General features: G+C 42.0%; 1 protein-coding gene across 1 annotated transcript in view; it reads left to right on the top strand.

Moving 5' to 3' along the window:
• ptprna (protein tyrosine phosphatase receptor type Na) overlaps positions 1–19,436 on the top strand; it is a 64,718-nt gene that overhangs the window by 30,582 nt on the left and 14,700 nt on the right. The window contains exons 7-14 of the mRNA XM_034185920.1: positions 633–798; positions 4,379–4,440; positions 8,136–8,252; positions 12,377–12,411; positions 12,513–12,778; positions 16,833–16,919; positions 17,037–17,116; positions 17,865–17,929. Coding sequence (XP_034041811.1) covers positions 633–798; positions 4,379–4,440; positions 8,136–8,252; positions 12,377–12,411; positions 12,513–12,778; positions 16,833–16,919; positions 17,037–17,116; positions 17,865–17,929 — 878 coding nt within the window. The remainder of the gene's footprint in view (positions 1–632; positions 799–4,378; positions 4,441–8,135; positions 8,253–12,376; positions 12,412–12,512; positions 12,779–16,832; positions 16,920–17,036; positions 17,117–17,864; positions 17,930–19,436) is intronic.

The raw sequence follows: 19,436 nt of genomic DNA, 5'->3' as shown, positions 1-19,436 counted from the left end.
ACTATCCGAGAAATTGCGGAAGAGGTGGACATCAGCACTTTTTTGGCACATTCCATTGTGACAGAAGATTTAGCCATAAAAAGAGTGGCGGCAAAATTCATGCAGAAGCCTTCGGCACGAAGCTGCTGACGATGGAGCAAAAGCACCTTCATGTTGAAGTCTCACAGGAAATGCTGTGACATGCCCACCTCTTCCACAATTTCTCAGATAGTCACACAACAGAAAAGTCACTGAAAGCCGTCTGAATCATCCGAATGGTTTCCACCTGGCTGTCGCCCAGTTTCTGGAAAAATTTGATGTAGCGCTGCTCCAGTCATTTTGTCTTTTTCCTTGCAATGAAAATCCGCCGAGCGCACTACACGTCCTCACACAAAGGCTGCTTACCAGCAAATGACGCAATCGACAGGCGTGAAAAAATTCACGCATGCGCACGAAGGTTCAAGGTTGGCTGATAAAAGCACACGTGATTCAAATCCATCAGGTTTTTGCAAAAGATAAAAAGGTCCGATACTTTTCTAACAGACCTCGTATACTCAAAACTTGGATTAATCTTTTAGTCACATAGCACTACTATTATTCTGAACACTACTGTATGTGAGTCATACCGTTACTTTAACTATTATTATGCATCACAGTGCGACCAGGTCTGCCTTATGAGGACTTAGAATTGGAGATACCAGTGGACTACATAGAAGACTACACCCTAGAGGAGAGACTTGGTACTACAGGCAGGCAACAATCTCAGCAGAATAAGAAAGTTTCCCAGGACCACAGCTCCCTACCTCAACTCAGCAGTGAGTAACACCTAATTTATTTTACACTTTAAAGCTCCAGTGTGTAGGATTTTGGGGTATTTATGAGCAGAAATGGAATATAATATTAATTACCATCTGTTCATAACTGTATAATTAAATTCAACAATGAACTAGAGCTCATAGAGCGCAAACCTCTGCCAACGCTATTTTCCAATTCCACAAATTTTTACCTTGGAAAAAATTTTCAAGGTCAAAGTCCTGTTAGAAGTGGCTTTTCCTAAGCTAAATTAGATGTAATCAAAGGTCAAGAGTATGTGTTTAGTTTATGCACTTGAGTCAAAGGTTTTTTTGTGGTGCTGTCAGGTTTTTTTCAGCTTTATCAGTTTCTGAAGTCTTTTTCAGATAATTTTCACAGAACATTGGTTATCTCTGCTATGCACAATTTATCATTGCTTTTTAAGGTGCGTTTACACATAGGCAAGACGCGTTATGAATGTCATATTTGCGTCATTCTTGGCACATTGCTGACATTCTTAACGTGACACAGTGCATCTGAATAGGTTTCTTAATAGTGTGTGTTGGTGCGTGATATTCGTGATTTTTGTGAATCATGTTTTTGGCTGTCAAAAAATTTTCAACGAATGTCATACACCACCGTCATTTCGCTTCATGACATGGAGGTTGCAGCTGACCGTGTTGATCCGTCTTGATAGTGGTGATCCTTAAAAGAGCGTGACAGCGTTTTTTTCTGACGTGCGCACAATTAAACCCTGCTGCACTGCATTCAATTTCATTGCTGCAGTATGCTGAAGGAGGACAGTGACACCAAGTCAGCTAAAAGTCTCGTTCCAGTGCTCCTCAGCGCACTCCTGCAGGTGTTCCACCTGCTGCATGTGCCTGATGTGTGGGAAAATGAGTGAGATGAGAGCCGCATGAAGCCACACGTGGCTCTCGCTGTCTCCTCCTCCTCTCTACGCCACTCCGTGGCACAGAGCCCAACGAAGCATGCAGTCACAGAGTTCTTCTGCTGTGGCTGTTGAGGAAAAACTGGAGCAATCTGAATTGTTCAGCAGCTGAATGTGTGTGTGTGTGTGTGTGTGTGTGTGTACAACGTGCGCTGTTACGCGTGATAGTGAGCAACAGCGGGCAACAACATGGAACATTGTTCTTGACCGTGCGCAATGGTTCCTGATAATTCTTCAGCAATGCGTGCCATTAATTGTAATGCATGGTAACAGGTTGTAGCAGTTCATGAGGACACCTGACATCTCTGCCCCGAATCATCACATTCGTGATCAGCGGCCAAGACTGTATACTTCGTGGCATTCATGACGTGCCGTCATTATGTGTAAACATAGCATTAGCACTTGGTTTTCAACTGATAACTGTTAGACAGAAAAACAGGCCTAAAATTGGAACCTCCATCCAATTTTGGTGGTGTAGATTAATCCATAACAGAAACATTAGAGTGATTTAGGCACTTTTGTTTGAGATATAATGCAAAATGTGCACCAAATGGGATTTCAATATTAAATTTAAATGGCCACAAAATCCACAATCCGGTGTCGCAGACCGAACGGTACCACCTTAAAAACGGTCCGCCCTGCCTTCACTGCGCATGCGTCATTTCAGAGCGTCGGCAGTATATCACAGATTATCGCCTCGTTTCTGCTTAAAACTACACTCCAGTCATCATCTATCTCAGCGACAGATATCTGAAGCTTTTGTACAACAATCATTTCCACATGAATTCAGCATTATTTCATAATAAAGGACGGAGGAAGCGATCAGAGCGCGACTGCTATGACGAGCTGCTCCTGCTGTGTTCACTGCACCTCTGTCATTTCAAAGCGTCACCAATTATCACCTCGTTTCTGCTTAAAACAACCTCGTTTCTGCTTAAAACCGACTTTAGAATAATTTAAGAGGTTTTATCTTGTCATCTGATGGACAATAATCCCATTATTCCCTTTGATCGCTTTGGGTGAAGAGAGTTCATCTCAGATAAGCTGCTGAGCTCTGAAATGATGCATGCGCAGTGGAGGCAGGTCGGACCGCTTTTTGGGGGGACAAAAATCTGTGACACCGGATCAGATCCGGATCAAACTTTGTCATTCAGTATAGGATACCATCCTACATAACATTCTCAAATGCAACCCCAATTCTAATGAAGTTGAGACGTTGTGTGAAATGTAAATAAAAACAGAATACAATGATTTGCAAATCCTCTTCAACCTATGTTCAGTTGAATACACCACAAAGACAAGATATTCAATGGTCAAACTGATAAACTTTGTTGTTTTTGTGCAGATATTTGCTTATTGTGAAATGGATGCCTGCAACACGTTTCAAAAAAGCTCGAACAGTAGTATGTTTACCACTGTGTTACATCACCTTTCCTTCTACCAACACTCAATAAGTGGGAACTGAGGACACTAATTGTGAGTGTCATGATTCGGTATAAAAGGAGCATCCCCAAAAGTTTCAGCCATTCACAAGCAAAGATGGGGCGAGGAGCACCACTTAGTGAACAGCTGCGTGAAAAAATAGTCCAGCAGTTTAAAAACAATGTTTCTCAACATTCAGTTGCAAGGAATTTAGGGATTCCATTATCTACATTCCATAATATAATCAGAAGATTCAGAGGATCTGGAGAACTTTCTACACGTAAGCAACAAGGCCAAAAACTAACATTGAATGCCCATGACCTTTGATCCTTCAGGTGGCACTGCATTAAAAACCAACATCATTGTGTAAAGGATCTTGCCATGTGGGCTCAGGAACACTTCAGAAAACCATTGTCAGTTAACAGAGTGCGCCGCGCTCTGGTCGGCCATCAACATGCTGAAATGACCAGATCATTTCCAAAGTGAACGCTGTGGTGATGCAGGACCGTCGTGTGACTATCCGAGAAATTGCGGAAGAGGTGGACATCAGCACTTTTTCGGCACATTCCACTGTGACAGAAGATTTGGCTATGAAAAGAGTGGCGGCAAAATTCATGCAGAAGCCTTCGGCACGAAGCTGCTGACGATGGAGCAAAAGCACCTTCCTGTTGAAGTCTCACAGGACATGCTGTGACATGCCCACCTCTTCCACAATTTCTGAGATAGTCACACGACTGAAAAGTCACTGAAAGCCGCCTGAATCATCTGAATGGTTTCCACCTGGCTGTCGCCCAGTTTCTGGCAAAATTTGATGCGGTGCTGCTCCAGTCGTTCCATCTTTTTCCTTGCAATGAAAATCCGCCGAGCGCACTACACGTCCTCACACAAAGGCTGCTTACCAGCAAATGACGCAATTGAAAAAATTCACACATGCGCACGAAGGTTCAAGGTTGGCTGATGCAAGCACGTGATTCAAATCCATCAGGTTTTTGCAAAAGATAAAAAGGTCCGATACTTTTCTAACAGACCTCGTATACTCAAAACCTGGATTAATCTTTTAGTCACATAGCACTACTATTATTCTGAACACTACTGTATGTGAGTCATACCGTTACTTTAACTATTATTATGCATCACAGTGCGACCAGGTCTGCCTTATGAGGACTTAGAATTGGAGATACCAGTGGACTACATAGAAGACTACACCCTAGAGGAGAGACTTGGTACTACAGGCAGGCAACAATCTCAGCAGAATAAGAAAGTTTCCCAGGACCACAGCTCCCTGCCTCAACTCAGCAGTGAGTAACACCTAATTTATTTTACACTTTAAAGCTCCAGTGTGTAGGATTTTGGGGTATTTATGAGCAGAAATGGAATATAATATTCATTACCATCTGTTCATAACTGTATAATTAAATTCAACAATGCACTAGAGCTCATAGAGCGCAAACCTCTGCCAACGCTACTTTCCAATTCCAAAAATTTTTACCTTGACAAAAATTTTCAAGGTCAAAGTCCTGTTAGAAGTGGCTTTTTCTAAGCTAAATTAGATGTAATCAAAGGTCAAGAGTATGTGTTTAGTTTATGCACTTGAGTCAAAGGTTTTTTTGTGGTGCTGTCAGGTTTTTTTTTTTTTTTTCAGCTTTTTCGGTTTCTGAAGTCTTTTTCAGATAATTTTCACAGAACATTGGTTATCTCTGCTATGCACAATTTATCATTGCTTTTTAAGGTGCGTTTACACATAGGCAAGAGGCGTTATGAATGTCATATTTGCGTCATTCTTAGCACATTCCTGACATTCTTAACATGACACAATGCATCTGAATAGGTTTCTTAATAGTGTGTGTTGGTGCGTGATATTCATGATTTTCGTGGATCATGTTTTTGGCTGTCAAAAAATTTTCAACGAATGTCATGCACCACCGTCATTTCGCCTCATGACGTGGAGGTTGCAGCTGACCGTGTTGATCCATCTTGATAGTGGTGATCCTTAACAGAGCGTGACAAGCGTTCTTGTCTGATGTGTGCACAATTAAACCCTGCTGCACTGCATTCAATTTCATTGCTGCAGTATGCTGCAGTATACATTGAATGCCCGTGACCTTTGATCCTTCAGGTGGCACTGCATTAAAAACCAACATCATTGTGTAAAGGATCTTACCATGTGGGCTCAGGAACACTTCAGAAAACCATTGTCAGTTAACACAGTTTGTCGCTACATCTACAAGTGCAAATTAAAACTCTACCATGCAAAGTGAAAGCCATACATCAACAACATCCAGAAATGCCGCCACCTTCTCTGAGCCTGAGCTCATTTGAAATGGACAGACACAAAGTGGAAAAGTGTGCTGTGGTCTGATGAGTCCACATATCAAATTGTTTTTGGAAATCATGGACGTCAGGTCCTCCGGACAAAAGAGGAAAAAGACCATCCAGATTGTTACCAGCGCAAAGTTCAAAAACCAGCATCTGTGATGGTATGTGGATGTGTTAGGGCCCATGTCATGGGCAACTTACACATCTGTGATGGCACCATCAATGCTGAAAGGTACATCCCGGTTTTGGAGCAACACATGCTGCCATCTAAGCAGCTTTTTCAGGGATTTTTCAGTCTTTTCAGGGACGTCACCTGCTTATTTCAGCAAGACAATGCCAAGCCACATTCTGCACGTGTTACAACAACATGGCTTCAAGAAAAGAGTGTGGGTACTAGACTGGCCTGCTTGCAGTCCAGACCTGTCACCCATTGAAAATGTGTGGGGCATTATGAAGCAGAAAATACGACAACGGAGACCCCGGACTGTTGAACAAATGAAGTCGTGCATCAAGCAAGAATGGGAAAGAATTCCACCTACAAAGCTTCAACAATTAGTGTCCTCAGTTCCCAAACACTTATTGAATGTTGTTAGAAGGAAAGGTGATGTAACACAGTGGCAAACATACCACTGTCCCAGCGTTTTGAAATGTGTTGCAGGCATCCATTTCAAAATGAACAAATATTTGCATAAAAACAATAAGTTTATCAGTATGAACATTAAATATCTTGCCTTTGTGCTGTATTCAATTGAATATAGGTTGAAGAGGATTTTCAAATCAATGTATTCTGTTTTTATTTACATTTTACACAATGTCCCAACTTCATTGGAATTGGGGTTATACAACCCCTGGCAAAAATTATGGAATCACCGGCCTCAGAGGATGTTCATTCAGTTGTTTAATTTTGTAGAAAAAAAGCAGATCACAGACATGACACAAAACTAAAGTCATTTCAAATGGCAACTTTCTGGCTTTAAGAAACACTATAAGAAATCAAGAAAAAAAGATTGTGGCAGTCAGTAACGGTTACTTTTTTAGACCAAGCAGAGGAAAAAAATATGGAATCACTCAATTCTGAGGAAAAAATTATGGAATCACCCTGTAAATTTTCATCCCCCAAATTAACACCTGCATCAAATCAGATCTGCTCATTGACATTGACCCTATGCCATGACATTGACCCTATGTGTCTTTTTGCAAGGAATGTTTTTGCAGTTTTTGCTCTATGGCAAGATGCATTATCATCTTGAAAAATGATTTCATCATCCCCAAACATCCTTTCAATTGTCCAAAATATCAACATAAACTTGTGCATTTATTGATGATGTAATGACAGCCATCTCCCCAGTGCCTTTACCTGACATGCAGCCCCATATCATCAATGACTGTGGAAATTTACATGTTCTCTTCAGGCAGTCATCTTTATAAATCTCATTGGAAAGGCAGCAAACAAAAGTTCCAGCATCATCACCTTGCCCAATGCAGATTCGAGATTCATCACTGAATATGACTTTCATCCAGTCATCCACAGTCCACAATTGCTTTTCCTTAGCCCATTGTAACCTTGTTTTTTTCTGTTTAGGTGTTAATGATGCCTTTCGTTTAGCTTTTCTGTATGTAAATCCCATTTTCTTTAGGCGGTTTCTTACAGTTCGGTCACAGACGTTGACTCCAGTCTCCTCCCATTTTTGAGACATATTGCTTTAAGTTTTCTGTCTTGACGCTTTGATGTCTTCCTTGGTCTACCAGTATGTTTGCCTTTAATAACCTTCCCATGTTGTTTGTATTTGGTCCAGAGTTTAGACACAGCTGACTGTGAACAACCAACATCTTTTGCAACATTGCGTGATGATTTACTCTCTTTTAAGAGTTTGATAATCCTCTCCTTTGTTTCAATTGACATCTCTCGTGTTGGAGCTATGATTCATGTCAGTCCACTTGGTGCAACAGCTCTCCAAGGTGTGTTCACTCCTTTTTAGATGCAGACTAACGAGCAGATCTGATATGATGCAGGTGTTAATTTGGGGGATGAAAATTTACAGGGTGATTCCATAATTTTTTCCTCAGAATTGAGTGATTCCATATTTTTTTCCTCTGCTTGGTCTAAAAAAGTAACCGTTACTGACTGCCACAATCTTTTTTCTTGATTTCTTATAGTGTTTCTTAAAGCCAGAAAGTTGCCATTTGAAATGACTTTAGTTTTGTGTCATGTCTGTGATCTGCTTTTTTTCTACAAAATTAAACAACTGAGTGAACATCCTCTGAGGCCGGTGATTCCATAATTTTTGCCAGGGGTTGTACATGAGAGTGGGTCCCTTTATGAGGGCCATGATGTTGAATCGCCATGTTGATACAGTCGTAGTTTGTGCCGTAATTACGACACCTTTCACATTTTAGAGTGTGACTGGAAGACTAAAAAAAAAACAACAGGAGTCAGTGGTTGTTCTACATACTGCCTAAAGATGCTAGAAAAGTTGGAAATCCCTAATTTTTTAAACAACAAGGCTCATAGATATTTCTTATCTCAAGGGGAAGTGAAGAACCATGAATCCCCCTCAAACAAAATCATGACCGGTGAAGACATAATGCAATCTGCAACCTAAATCCTACACCCTGTAGCTTTAAAAGAAAAATTGTATGCAATGCAAGTGATGCTAATCATACCATTTGGTGCCAGATGGCTTGCTGCAGAGGGTGCCAGCACTCTTGCAGAGGTATGAAATCGACCCCAGAGATCTGAGCCAACAACAGCTGGCCCTCATGCTGCAGCTGCTACAGGCTCAAGACAAATCAGGTACAGTACCTCATCCATTTCCTGTATTCTGCTCTGAATATCTTTTAAAACACCAGATACAGTCCAAAAACAGATTTTTGGACTGGTTGTATTGTTTGATTTTGGTGGCAAATTATTCCCATTTTGTTGAAATGTAGCTGAAATATTGCAAAAGTCCGCTGAGTCAAACATTAAAACTGCAATTCTGGGGTTGTTTTCAGGAGTAAATAAAAGCTTGTGGTTTCTGAGTAATTTTGCACTCAAGAATTGTAGTTTCTGAGCAATTTCCATGGTAACTGTTGTGGTTAGAGGTGCAGACGGGACAGGACCGGTTCAGGCAATGGACTCAAATGCTGGGAGCAAGGACGAGAGAGGAGTGAACGAAAGGAGTTTTATTTACAACTAGAAGCACTCAGTGAGTGCAAACCTCCGCCAAGGCCATGGGGTCACTGATGCCATAACATCTACACGCCGTGGAATCATTGAACCTAAAAAAGTCTAACAATGATGTTTGCAGTAGTAAAAAAAGTTTCATCTGCTGTGACTGGATAGCATGTATCCTTAGCGCTTGGCATCACAGTTTATTGCAACTTGCACCTTTCCCAGAAGCTACTGTCATCTGAGCACTGATATTGATATTGCATGTGCTTATAGACAAAAAACAAATAAGAGACAAAATTCAATTTATTATTCAACTAAACTGCACATATATGAATTTTTTTTAACATTTATGAAACACTTCTCTAAATAAATAACAGTAAATTCTGAAATAGAACTATTTTTTTAAGTGTTGCATGTGCTACACAAGGCCATAGGGTCACTGACCCTAAAGAGATTCCCTCCTTGGCACAGTGATCTATTCAACAATTCAGTGTTACAACCAAAACTATGATACATACACTTTTCTTTCCTTTATATTTGACATCCTTGACCATGAAAACATACCACTAGAACTTGGAATCACTTTTATGTCTTTATTAGTTCAAACGTTATTGTATAATGTATATTTTTCGGTAATGGCGGTTTTCTTCTGGATCTAGCTTCATAACATTTGAAGCTACATCAAATCTGATGACACCTTACTGAATCAGTACAGATTCAGCTACAATTTGGTGTTAGTTGTGCATCTCTAGATTCATTTGTCACCTCACACTGACACATTTTCTATTTTCCCTATATTTTAGCATATTCTGGATCACCAGATCCGGAATCCAGATCCGATCATCACCAAACTTTGTTGTTTGATATTACATTTGACTATGTTATACCCTAATTTTTTTCAAGCCTTTCTGCCTTGTTTTTGTAGAGTTAGAAACTAGAATGTCAAAATTCCCCCATCCCGCAATGGTGAAGAATCCTTTAAAAAATTCCTGGATCCAGATCATCATCCGGATCACCACTAAAATTTAGTCACTTGTTCCTCTTGTCATTTCCAACAACTCCACAAAATTTCATCAAAATCCGTTCAAACTTTTTTGAGTTATCCTGCTGACAGACAGACAAACCAACAAACAAACTCAACCAAAAACATAACCTCCTTGGCGGAGGTAATAATGGATGAACAAAGGATTTAATAGTGCTGAAGCTGGAGCTAGTGCCTGCAGAGCTGAGACAGGGCCCGCTTGTAGCGGTGGAAAGCTGGGAGCTGCAGTGCACATGGAGCCAGGCTTGAGAGTTAGTGAGTGGGAATGAAACCCAGGAGTGTAGTACAGGAACCGGAGCCAGGTGGGACGCTCAGAGCCGAGGACGGAGGAACGTTTTGAGAAACGACGAGAACAAAGGTGAGTGAATGCACTTGTAATACTGGAAGCCTTTAACAACAGAATGTTCACAGGAAGGCTTAATGCAGGAACGTTCACAGTTCAGGAATTATTCACAGTTCAGGAATTGTTCACAGAGGTCAGAGGTCAGCAGCAGCGCATCTTCTGACGCAGTTCAATTAAGTTTGACTTGGCTTCAAGAATGACTTAGAAGTTCTTAGTAGTTCTGTATAACAGTTCATACAGTTCTTGGTAATGCACAGTCACTGACAGGAGCAGAATGAGAGGCAGAATCTCACAAACTCAGAGGCGGCAGGAACTTAGCTGAACGGAGCAGAGCAGCACGCTTTGAGGCTGAGTGCTGAGGAGCAGCGGTACAGCTGCGAGTCCAAAGTGACGTAGTGCAGGTAGTGGTGTCGAAGCCATGAGACTTTGCAGCGTGGAAGCCACACAGGAAGGCATCTGGAAACACCAAAGGTCAAAGAGCTCTATTATGGAAAATAGAAATGTCAGGTTACCTTTGAGAGGAGCTGCGGGAAGCTCAGACACTGCACAGAGGCATCTCAGGGAATCTCTCAGAAGACAGAGCGCATGGAAGCATTAGAGTCGAAGTAACAGTATCTCAAAGTAGTATCTGGCTGCGATACTGGCGCGGTCAAGGTCATGGAAGAAAGTGGCCAAGACTGAGCTCAAAACTCGGGGTTTAAGGAACCCGCTCCTGATCAGGAGCTCATGAGCCTCAGGTGCGAGGAGACGATGAGTTTCAGATGGTCCTTGGTTCTGCAGTGCACCACCTGGAGGGAAAACAGACAGCACACGAGAGGGACAGACAGGGCAAGGACAAAGGGCGACCACAACAGTAACACCACAGAGGCTGACAAAGTGTTACACTGGATTCTTTAAGAATTTAGATTTTGCACATAATTTGTTATAAAACTCTTCTCTACAAGAGTCAAGACAGAAGTCAGACTACCAGAGCAAGAAATTTAGCTGAGGAAGCTTTTGCGATTAGAAGCGAAACGTCCTCGTGTCAAGCAACCTGTCCAGTTGAAGATTCAAGCTTCTCTACTATAGTGTACGTATGGGTAAAATACAGTGGATTATTTCAGTGTTTAAACTACACTGTCCTTTAAATTTAATTAAATTAGCGTGCAGTGGTTCAAATCGAGTATTAGTACCCAGTCTGAGGTCAGGAGCGCTCTGGAGCAGGTTTTCATCCAGGATGTGTCTGTACATTGCTGCATTCATCTTTCCCTCCATCCTGACTAGTCTCCCAGTTCCTGCTGCTGAAAACATCCCCCACAGCATGATGCTGCCACCACCATGCTTCACTGTAGGGATGGTGCCTGGTTTCCTGCAAACATGGCACCTAGTATTCACGCCAGAGAATTCTATCTTTGTCTCATCAGACCAGAGAATTTTGTTTCTCATGGTCTGAGAGTCCTTCAGGTGCCTTTTGGCAAACTCCAGGTGGGCTGCCATGTACCTTTTACTAATGAGTGGCTTCTGTCTGGCCACTCTACCATATAGGCCTGATTGGTGGATTCCTGTAGAGATTGTTGTCCTTCTCGAAGGTTCTCCTCTCTCCACAAAGGAATGCTGGAGCTCTGATAGAGTGACCATCAGGTTCCTGGTCACCTCCCTGATTAAGGCCCATCTCCCCCAATTGCTCAGTTTATGTGGGCGGCCAGCTCTTGGAAGAGTCCTGGTGGGTCCAAATGTCTTCCATTCATGGATGATGGAGACCACTGTGCTTATCAAAGCAGCAAAATGTTTCTGGGCCCTTCCCCAGATTTGTGCCTTGAGACAATCCTGTCTCGGAGGTCTACAAACAATGCCTGTGACGTCATGCTTGATTTGTGCTCTGACATGCACTGTGGGACCTTATATGTACACAGGTGTCATTATTATCATTATGAGGTATTGTGTGTAGATTTCTGAGGAAAAAAATGAATTTCATACATTTTGGAGTAAGGCTGTAAGATAACAAAATGGGGAAAAATTGCAGCACTGTGAATACTTTTTCAATGCACTGTAATGACCGATTATACAGTTAGCCTTACCTTAGCCTAGCCATCCTCCTCTATTGTAGCTGTTCTACAAACTCCAAAGATGTCAAATGCCAAAACAGAGCCTATTCTCTAACACCCAGCCCCTTTCGTCATTAAGATCGGTGTACAGAAGCTGCTTTCAGTTGTTATACATGTAGATGGTGCCATTTTGTGGTCACAGTTGATAATGCAGTATATTTTTGACATATAAATCACTTCAAAATATAAGCCACAGGACCAGCTAAACAAGGGGGAAAAAATTTTGAGTCATAGTCTATAAAATACAGTGTGTTGCATTTGCACTGATTCATATACTTTTCCTCTCTCCACACAGACCCTTTGGAGAAAGACCTCATCAGTCTGAAGAAGGTATGTGTGTGTATATATATATATATATATATATACCACCATCAGCAGTACTCACTGACATTAGACCTTACAAAAATGTGACTCATATTATTTCTTCTTAGTTCCAGCTGCTAAAACCCAGCAGTGCTTCCCACAAACTAGGGGCACCGCTCCCCGCTCCCAATCCTCCTGATGCCCCTCCGATTCCTTCCTCTGCCTCATTCCCAGTTACAACTGCAGCTAAGGGCTCCATCCTCCCTCCTCCTGCAGTGCAGCCTCCACAGGCTGAACCTGCTCAAACAGGACTGGTCTCCAAGGAGCAGGACGTGCCATTGATTGAGGATACAGGAGGAAAAGAGGAGTACGGCTACATTGTCACCAACCAGAGGTCAGCACTCAGTCATATGAAAAATCTAAACTGAATATCAGAGACCATCACGGCCCACCAGGGGGCACGTGAAGGTGCTCCAGGTGGTATTTGATGTTAAATTTTGTAATGAAGTGTAAAAATCCACTTTTGCAAAGCAGTTGTCCTTCTCAAGCTTTGAGGCAATTTTTTGATTTGGTTTTACAACTATATATTAAAATAACATTATATTCATGTCTCTCAATATGTACCTTCAGTTAATATAAAAAATATCAACATGTTTCCGATAAAACCATTTTTGTAGGAATGTATAGTAAGTCCCTTTGGCTGCTCCCTCGTTCTCACTGGGGTCCCCACAGAAGATCTGTCATGTTTCTGTCCTGTTTGGGTTCCAGTCTTATTCCTCACCTTTTCGTTTTCTTCAGTTTAGCCCGGTCTTGTCTTTGTTTTTATTTTTTGCCTCTTGATTATGTTCATTCTTGTTTCCATTCATTCTAGTATTCTGGTTCTTGTATTATTCTGTGGTCCCTGGTTTTGGTTCTTTATTGTATTCTTGGTTCTCTGTACTGCATTTTCAGTTCAGTCATTTATTGCTTTTCTTTCTGTTCACTGTGGTCACTGGTTTCGTTCTGGGTTACCTTTTATTTTGTTAGTCAAATTTGTATTGGTTATCTTCAAGTGGAAGTATGCTTTAGTCACAGGTTTTGCTTATTGTTTATCTTAAGTGTGTTGTATCTGATTATGTTCCGCTTGTGATTTATTTCTTATTAGTTATTTTGTATTGTCATTGTATTTATTTCTATACTTTATTCAGTGTCAGTTCTGTTCAAGTTTTGTTTATTATTATTGATCGCCTAGTTTTCCACTTTATAGATTAGTCAGATTATTTCCTAGTCTTTTTTAGTTTTTTGTTTTGCTCACTTTTATTATTGTCTGCCTTAATCACGTCACATTTTCCACCGTTAATTTTCCAGTCACTTAGTTCTGTTGGTTTGTCTGCATTGCGGTTTTTCTTCCCTCACTCTCTTGCACCTGTTCCTCATCTGTCAGCCACGCCCCCCCTTTCCAGATCCTTCGTCCTCACGTGCATCTTGTTTTCCTGTCACCGCCTTGCTTATTTAAACTGCGTCTGTTGCATTTTCCTCTCCCTCCCTCCTCATCTTTCCTGCTTCTGTGGCGTGTTGTCTGTGAGGCTGCAGCTTTGCTCTTCTGGAAAACAACAAAAATGGATCTATTAAAGTGGTGTCTGAACGCAATTGACACTATTTTTTCTACAAGACATTCGGGGGCGGAGGACCCAACCTGTCCTGCCGGGACGCATGTGATGGGTTACGTGATGGACTCGTGGAGGAGATGGCAGGTCATGTGCCTTTACACGTTGTCTGTGGAGGACGTCGAAGATGTGTATATATTTGGCTTGGTGGTGACTGGCTTTCTGCTGTGTGGAGCGGGCATAGCGCTGGTTTACCGGAAACTTAAGAAGGTGGAAGCAGCAATAATTGGTCCGTCCAGGCTGCCTCACATGATTGATTCGATTGGAAGGGCAGTGTCAGCTCAGTCGGCGGGTGTTAACCGCACGTTGGAAACCATCTTCATCTCCGTGAGGATAGCGGCGCTGGAAAACCACTTTGCTCGTCAGTAAGACCGCATCTCCTTTCTACATTCAGATGTATTGAGAGCCACTCTGTTCTCAGACTGTGGAATCTTTCAGGCGTCTGCTAATCTGGATATTCATTTGGCTTCCCAAAAACACAGCTGCACTTCAAGACCGCTGCGATAAAAACCTCCTGAAGGAAGGACAACACTTATGCCTCGCTCCCCGGTCTCTCCCTCCCTCAGCTTCTCCAGCTCTGACGTTGACTGTGGACAGTGAACTGTTCAGGGCTGAGCCCCTCCTCCTTCCAGATGGTCGGACAAAGCCGTTGACGGCGACTAAAGGCTGCCTGCGGGTGTTCTGATAACCTGGACTTTCAAATCTCGGTTGTCGTCTTTCGTCTCCTGTTTGTGTGTGATCATTGTTTTTGTGCTGATGGGTTTTTTTTTTCCTGCATTGCTGCTGTGTAATGCAGCAGCTATGAAGGTTTTTCTATCCCACGTTTTTACCTTGTGTGTGCTTTTATTTGTGTTTATGTACCGGGCCGGCTTATGCGTGTTATGTATGTGTTGTCTGTAAAGAGCCGCTCATGGTTTGCTCAGCCCTGCTGTTGACCTAGGCAGGGAAGTACATCTGGAGCTGGTCCCCGGGCGCCTAAAGGCGACTTCTGCTCCTAACTGGCAATTAGGATGGGTTAAATGCAGTAGACACATTTCATTGTGCAGGGAACATGTTCCTATGTGCATATGACAATAAAATTCTTTGAATCCTTGAATCCTTGAATACTCAGTCTTGCTCTGACTGACTTTTATTCCCCTGCTCTCCAGGGCATATCTCCACCTTTCCAGGCTAGACTAATCCTGCTTTTTACTCTCACTGTAGATCACAATGTCATCTACAAACATCGTAGTCCATGGAGACTCCTTTCTGATCTCGTTTGTCAATCTGTCCATCACCACTGCAAACAAGAAAGGGCTCTGAGCTAATCCAACCTCCACCTTTAATGAGTCTGTCATTCCTACTGTGCATCTCACCGCTGTCACACTATCCTTGTACATGTCCTGCACTACCCTCACATACTTTTTTATTAAACAATCTGGTTAGAAACTCCACTGCCATCTCTCCTTAAAGTAGACCTGCATTGAAATAAATGTGGTCAGATTTCAGAAAGAAATAGCTGATATGTATTTATAAGACCCTTGTGAATGCAGTAAAGTAAATCTGTAAGCCCAAATTTGTAATTCAGCGGAGACATCTTCGTTTAAAAATGACAAATTTGCAGCTAAAATTTAGCCCTCTGTGAAAACAGTTTGTACAGCCGTATCATTTCCATGACGTCAGGGACAAGACGACGCGCTTGCGCCTTCAGTCCGATCCCGCATTGAAATTGATTTTATCTGTTAGTAATGTTACTTATACACGTCCTGGTTTCAACATCCAAAAGTAAGCTGCAATGAATGTGAGATACAGATCTGTGTGCTCAGATCAGCAACGACATCGACAGCGGGCGCCGTTCTTCCTCTCCCGCTCTCTGCCTCCGCTGCTCTTATTAAGCCTGCGGGCTCGTTAATGAGCTCGTTAACCGCCGACGCGGGCCACTCACACCGCCCGTGTCTGCACAACACCGGCATCACCTCTCTGTCTACTGAATGGAGCTGCAGCACACTTGGCACAAGTCCTGAGATTACCCTCGCTGTTTTAATGCGAAGTGGCCGGTACACCTGTTGCTGCAAGGACAGACTTCTTGCGGCAAAATCCACAGCACCGCACGTCTCGGCAATCGGAACCCCAGAGCTCCATGGACGCTGAGAGAGGTTTATATATTTTTAATGACTGGGATTGTTTGCGGGTCTCGCCTCCATATCCCGCGATGGTACCGGAGGCGAAAGACAGTAGATTTTCATTGCGACACCACTCAATCAAACGGGCGTATGAAAAAGTCCCCCAAAATAATTTTCAAGCACAAATAAAAGAAATGTGTACTCACCAAACGTGCCGCAAGACAATATGAAGTTTTTAAAAAAGTAGATCCTTCCGTATAAGACAAGAAAAAGGTGCAGATGCAAAGTGACGTAAATCCACAAATTACAATTGGCGCAATGCATGCTGGGAGAGGGTCTTGTCCGTGACGTCTCGGCAGCGTCCATGATGAGAGGGACAATTTGCGGAGGGCTAAATGTTAGCTGTAAATTTGTCATTTTCAAATGAAGATTTCTCCGTTGAATGACAGATCTGGGCTTGCAGATTTACTTTACTACATTCAGAAGGATCTCATGTGTAAATGTAAGTCATTTTTTGTTCACAAAATCTGACTACATTTTTTTCAATGCAGGTCTCCTTTAACATTTCCGTGCTTCACTGGAATGTCATCTGGTATTTCATAAAAGTCATGACAGCAGCATTATGATTGTTTTCTTCTTCTTCTTCTTCTTCTTCTTCTTCTTCTTCTTCTTCTTCTTCTTCTTCTTCTTCTTTTTGCAGCCCTTTGAGTTTGTATGATGGAGTAAAGCTGCTGGAGCTTTTGGCTGATAAAATCCACCTGACAACCAGCAGCTTCATCAACATCAGGTAACACCACCAACACGATTGTCTCTGAGAAAAGACACATTATCTGTTTTCTGTGATTATTTTGAACAGTTGTTGTAACCAACGTGCATGTTTTTGTGTCTGTGCACGTGTGGTCAGTGTGGTCGGTCCAGCGCTGACGTTCCGTGTCCGACAGAATGAAAACAATATGACGGCTGCAGACGTGGCTGCCAAAGCTGGTGAGACTGATGTGCAAACATTCACACAGTCTTACTCAGAAACACATTCTCATTCAGCTGTGACAGCTGCCCCTTGCCCCAAACCCGGAATAAATTGTATCCCCAGCCTGGTTTACACATATCATTTGTATAATGTTCATACATACATGATGCGCCCTACTGTTCAATACAAAAAGCCTGTTCCAGCAGTCATAGGGCGTGAGGTGGGGTACACCCTGGACAGGATGCCACTTTGCCGCAGGGCTAAATACAGACAAACACATTCACACCCGCACGCACACCTACAGACAATTTTCAAAGATTCCAGTTCACCTAACCTGCATGTCGGAGCATCTGGATGTAACCCACACAATCACGGGGAGAACACGCAAACTCCACACAGAAAGGCCACAGGTGGGAATTGATCCCATGACCTTCTTGCTGTGAGGCAACAGTGCTAACCACTAACCCACAGTGCTGTCTAAAAGCAGGTACAGTTATTTTTAAATTTACAATGAGCAGCCTTGAGGTTTTTTTTTCCATTGTTACTCAGATACTGTATATCTGTTTACTTTGTCAGACCTTTAGGTGCCAAAGCCCAACCGCCACACAAACTCCACCAAAAATAAAAATAAAAGTGTGATTTCTACAGCACAACTTTTTCTAAATAACCTTGATAATTTTAATAACTTGTGTGTGTCTGTGCATACATGTTTGTGTGTGTAATTCCTTTTTTTTTTTTTAAAACATTGATTATTTGGTCCCACAGTTTCAGAGAAGAACTTCCTGGAGTCTGAGACAGGACTGAAGATTGCACAGACTGGTGTTGGAGAGGTACTTGACACAAACAAAATACAAAGTACAACTTATTTGACAAATCTTTTTTTTTTATCAACCTCCAGTTATTCTGGAGACTGTACATTTCAAATCATATATGCACTTTTCTGTGAGAACATTGTCATTGTACGCAAGACACATCTACTTTGTTTTTGAATGTACCAACAAGTAACACATTTTTAATATAAATTAATAATTATAGATGTTTATGTTATTTTTTTTCCTGTTATTCCCATGTCAAAGGTGATCATAGCTACTGATTATGCAAACACTTGAAGCTGACCTTAATGTGAATATATTGTCACTATATCAGCATGTGTGACAGTGGTAGAATATTTTCTTGTCTTTAGAGAGATTATTTTCAAGTCGCGACACAATATCTCAGTGTGTGTGTGGGTGCGCAAATGTAAACCAATGGGAGAGTGGAGGGCAAATGCTTGGATGTTATCAGAGACACGACATCCCTGGATAGCAAACTGCCCACTCGTTGCCATGGCACTTCATCTCCTTCACCCTCCTGCTGTGACTCCCAGATTGCAGATGCTATGGCAACAGTCACAGGCGTCATTACTTTCATTATTTCCTGGTCACACGCGCGTGCACACACACAAGCACACATACACACCTACACACCTACATCTTAAATTTTCTCATTAATAGACAGTAATGAAATGGACATTTTAATCTGAAAATCCAGAGCAGCATAAACAATATTGTTATGCTTCCTAATGTATTACTGAAATGTGTGTGTGTGTGTGTGTGTGTGTGTGTGTGTGTGTGTGTGTGTGTGTGTGTGTGTGTGTGTGTGTGTGTGTGTGTGTGTGTGTGTGTGTGTGTGTGTGTGTGTGCGCGCACGTCTGTTCCTGTAGTACAGTGGTATGTAAAAGTTTGTGTACCCCTGAGCATTTTCATGATTTTCCTTTCTAAATCATGGGTTGTTTGGATCAGCAATTTCAATTAAATATATCATATAATAGAAAAACACAGTGATATTTGAGAAGTGAAATGACGTTTATAGGATTTACAGAAAGTGTGCAATATTTAGGCAGGTGCATAAATTTGGGCACCCCAACAGAAAAAATTTATCAATATTTAATAGATCGTCCTTTTGCGGAAATAACAGCCCCTAAACGCTTCCTATAGCTTCCAATGAGAGTCTGGATTCTGGTTGAAGGTATTTTGGACAATTGGTCTTTACAAAGCATCTCTAGTTCAGTCAGGTTTGTTGGTTTCCAAGCATGGAAAATCACACCACAGATTTTCAATAATATTTAGGTCTGGGGACTGAGATGGCCATTCCAGAATGTTGTATTTGTTCTTCTGCTTGAATGCCTTAGTAGATTTTGAGCAGTGTTTAGGGTCGTTGTCTTGTTGAAAGATCCAGCCCTGGCGCAACTTCAACTTTGTCACTGATTCATGAACATTGTTCTCAAGAATCCACTCATATTGACTGGAATCCATGTGACCCTCAATTTTAACAAGATTCCCAGTACTTGCACTGGCC

Source organism: Thalassophryne amazonica, chromosome 14 (genome assembly GCF_902500255.1).
Source record: "Thalassophryne amazonica chromosome 14, fThaAma1.1, whole genome shotgun sequence".
NCBI lineage: Eukaryota > Metazoa > Chordata > Actinopteri > Batrachoidiformes > Batrachoididae > Thalassophryne > Thalassophryne amazonica.
Note: the sequence above shows the minus strand (reverse complement) of the source record. Positions and strands in the feature narration are given on the sequence as shown.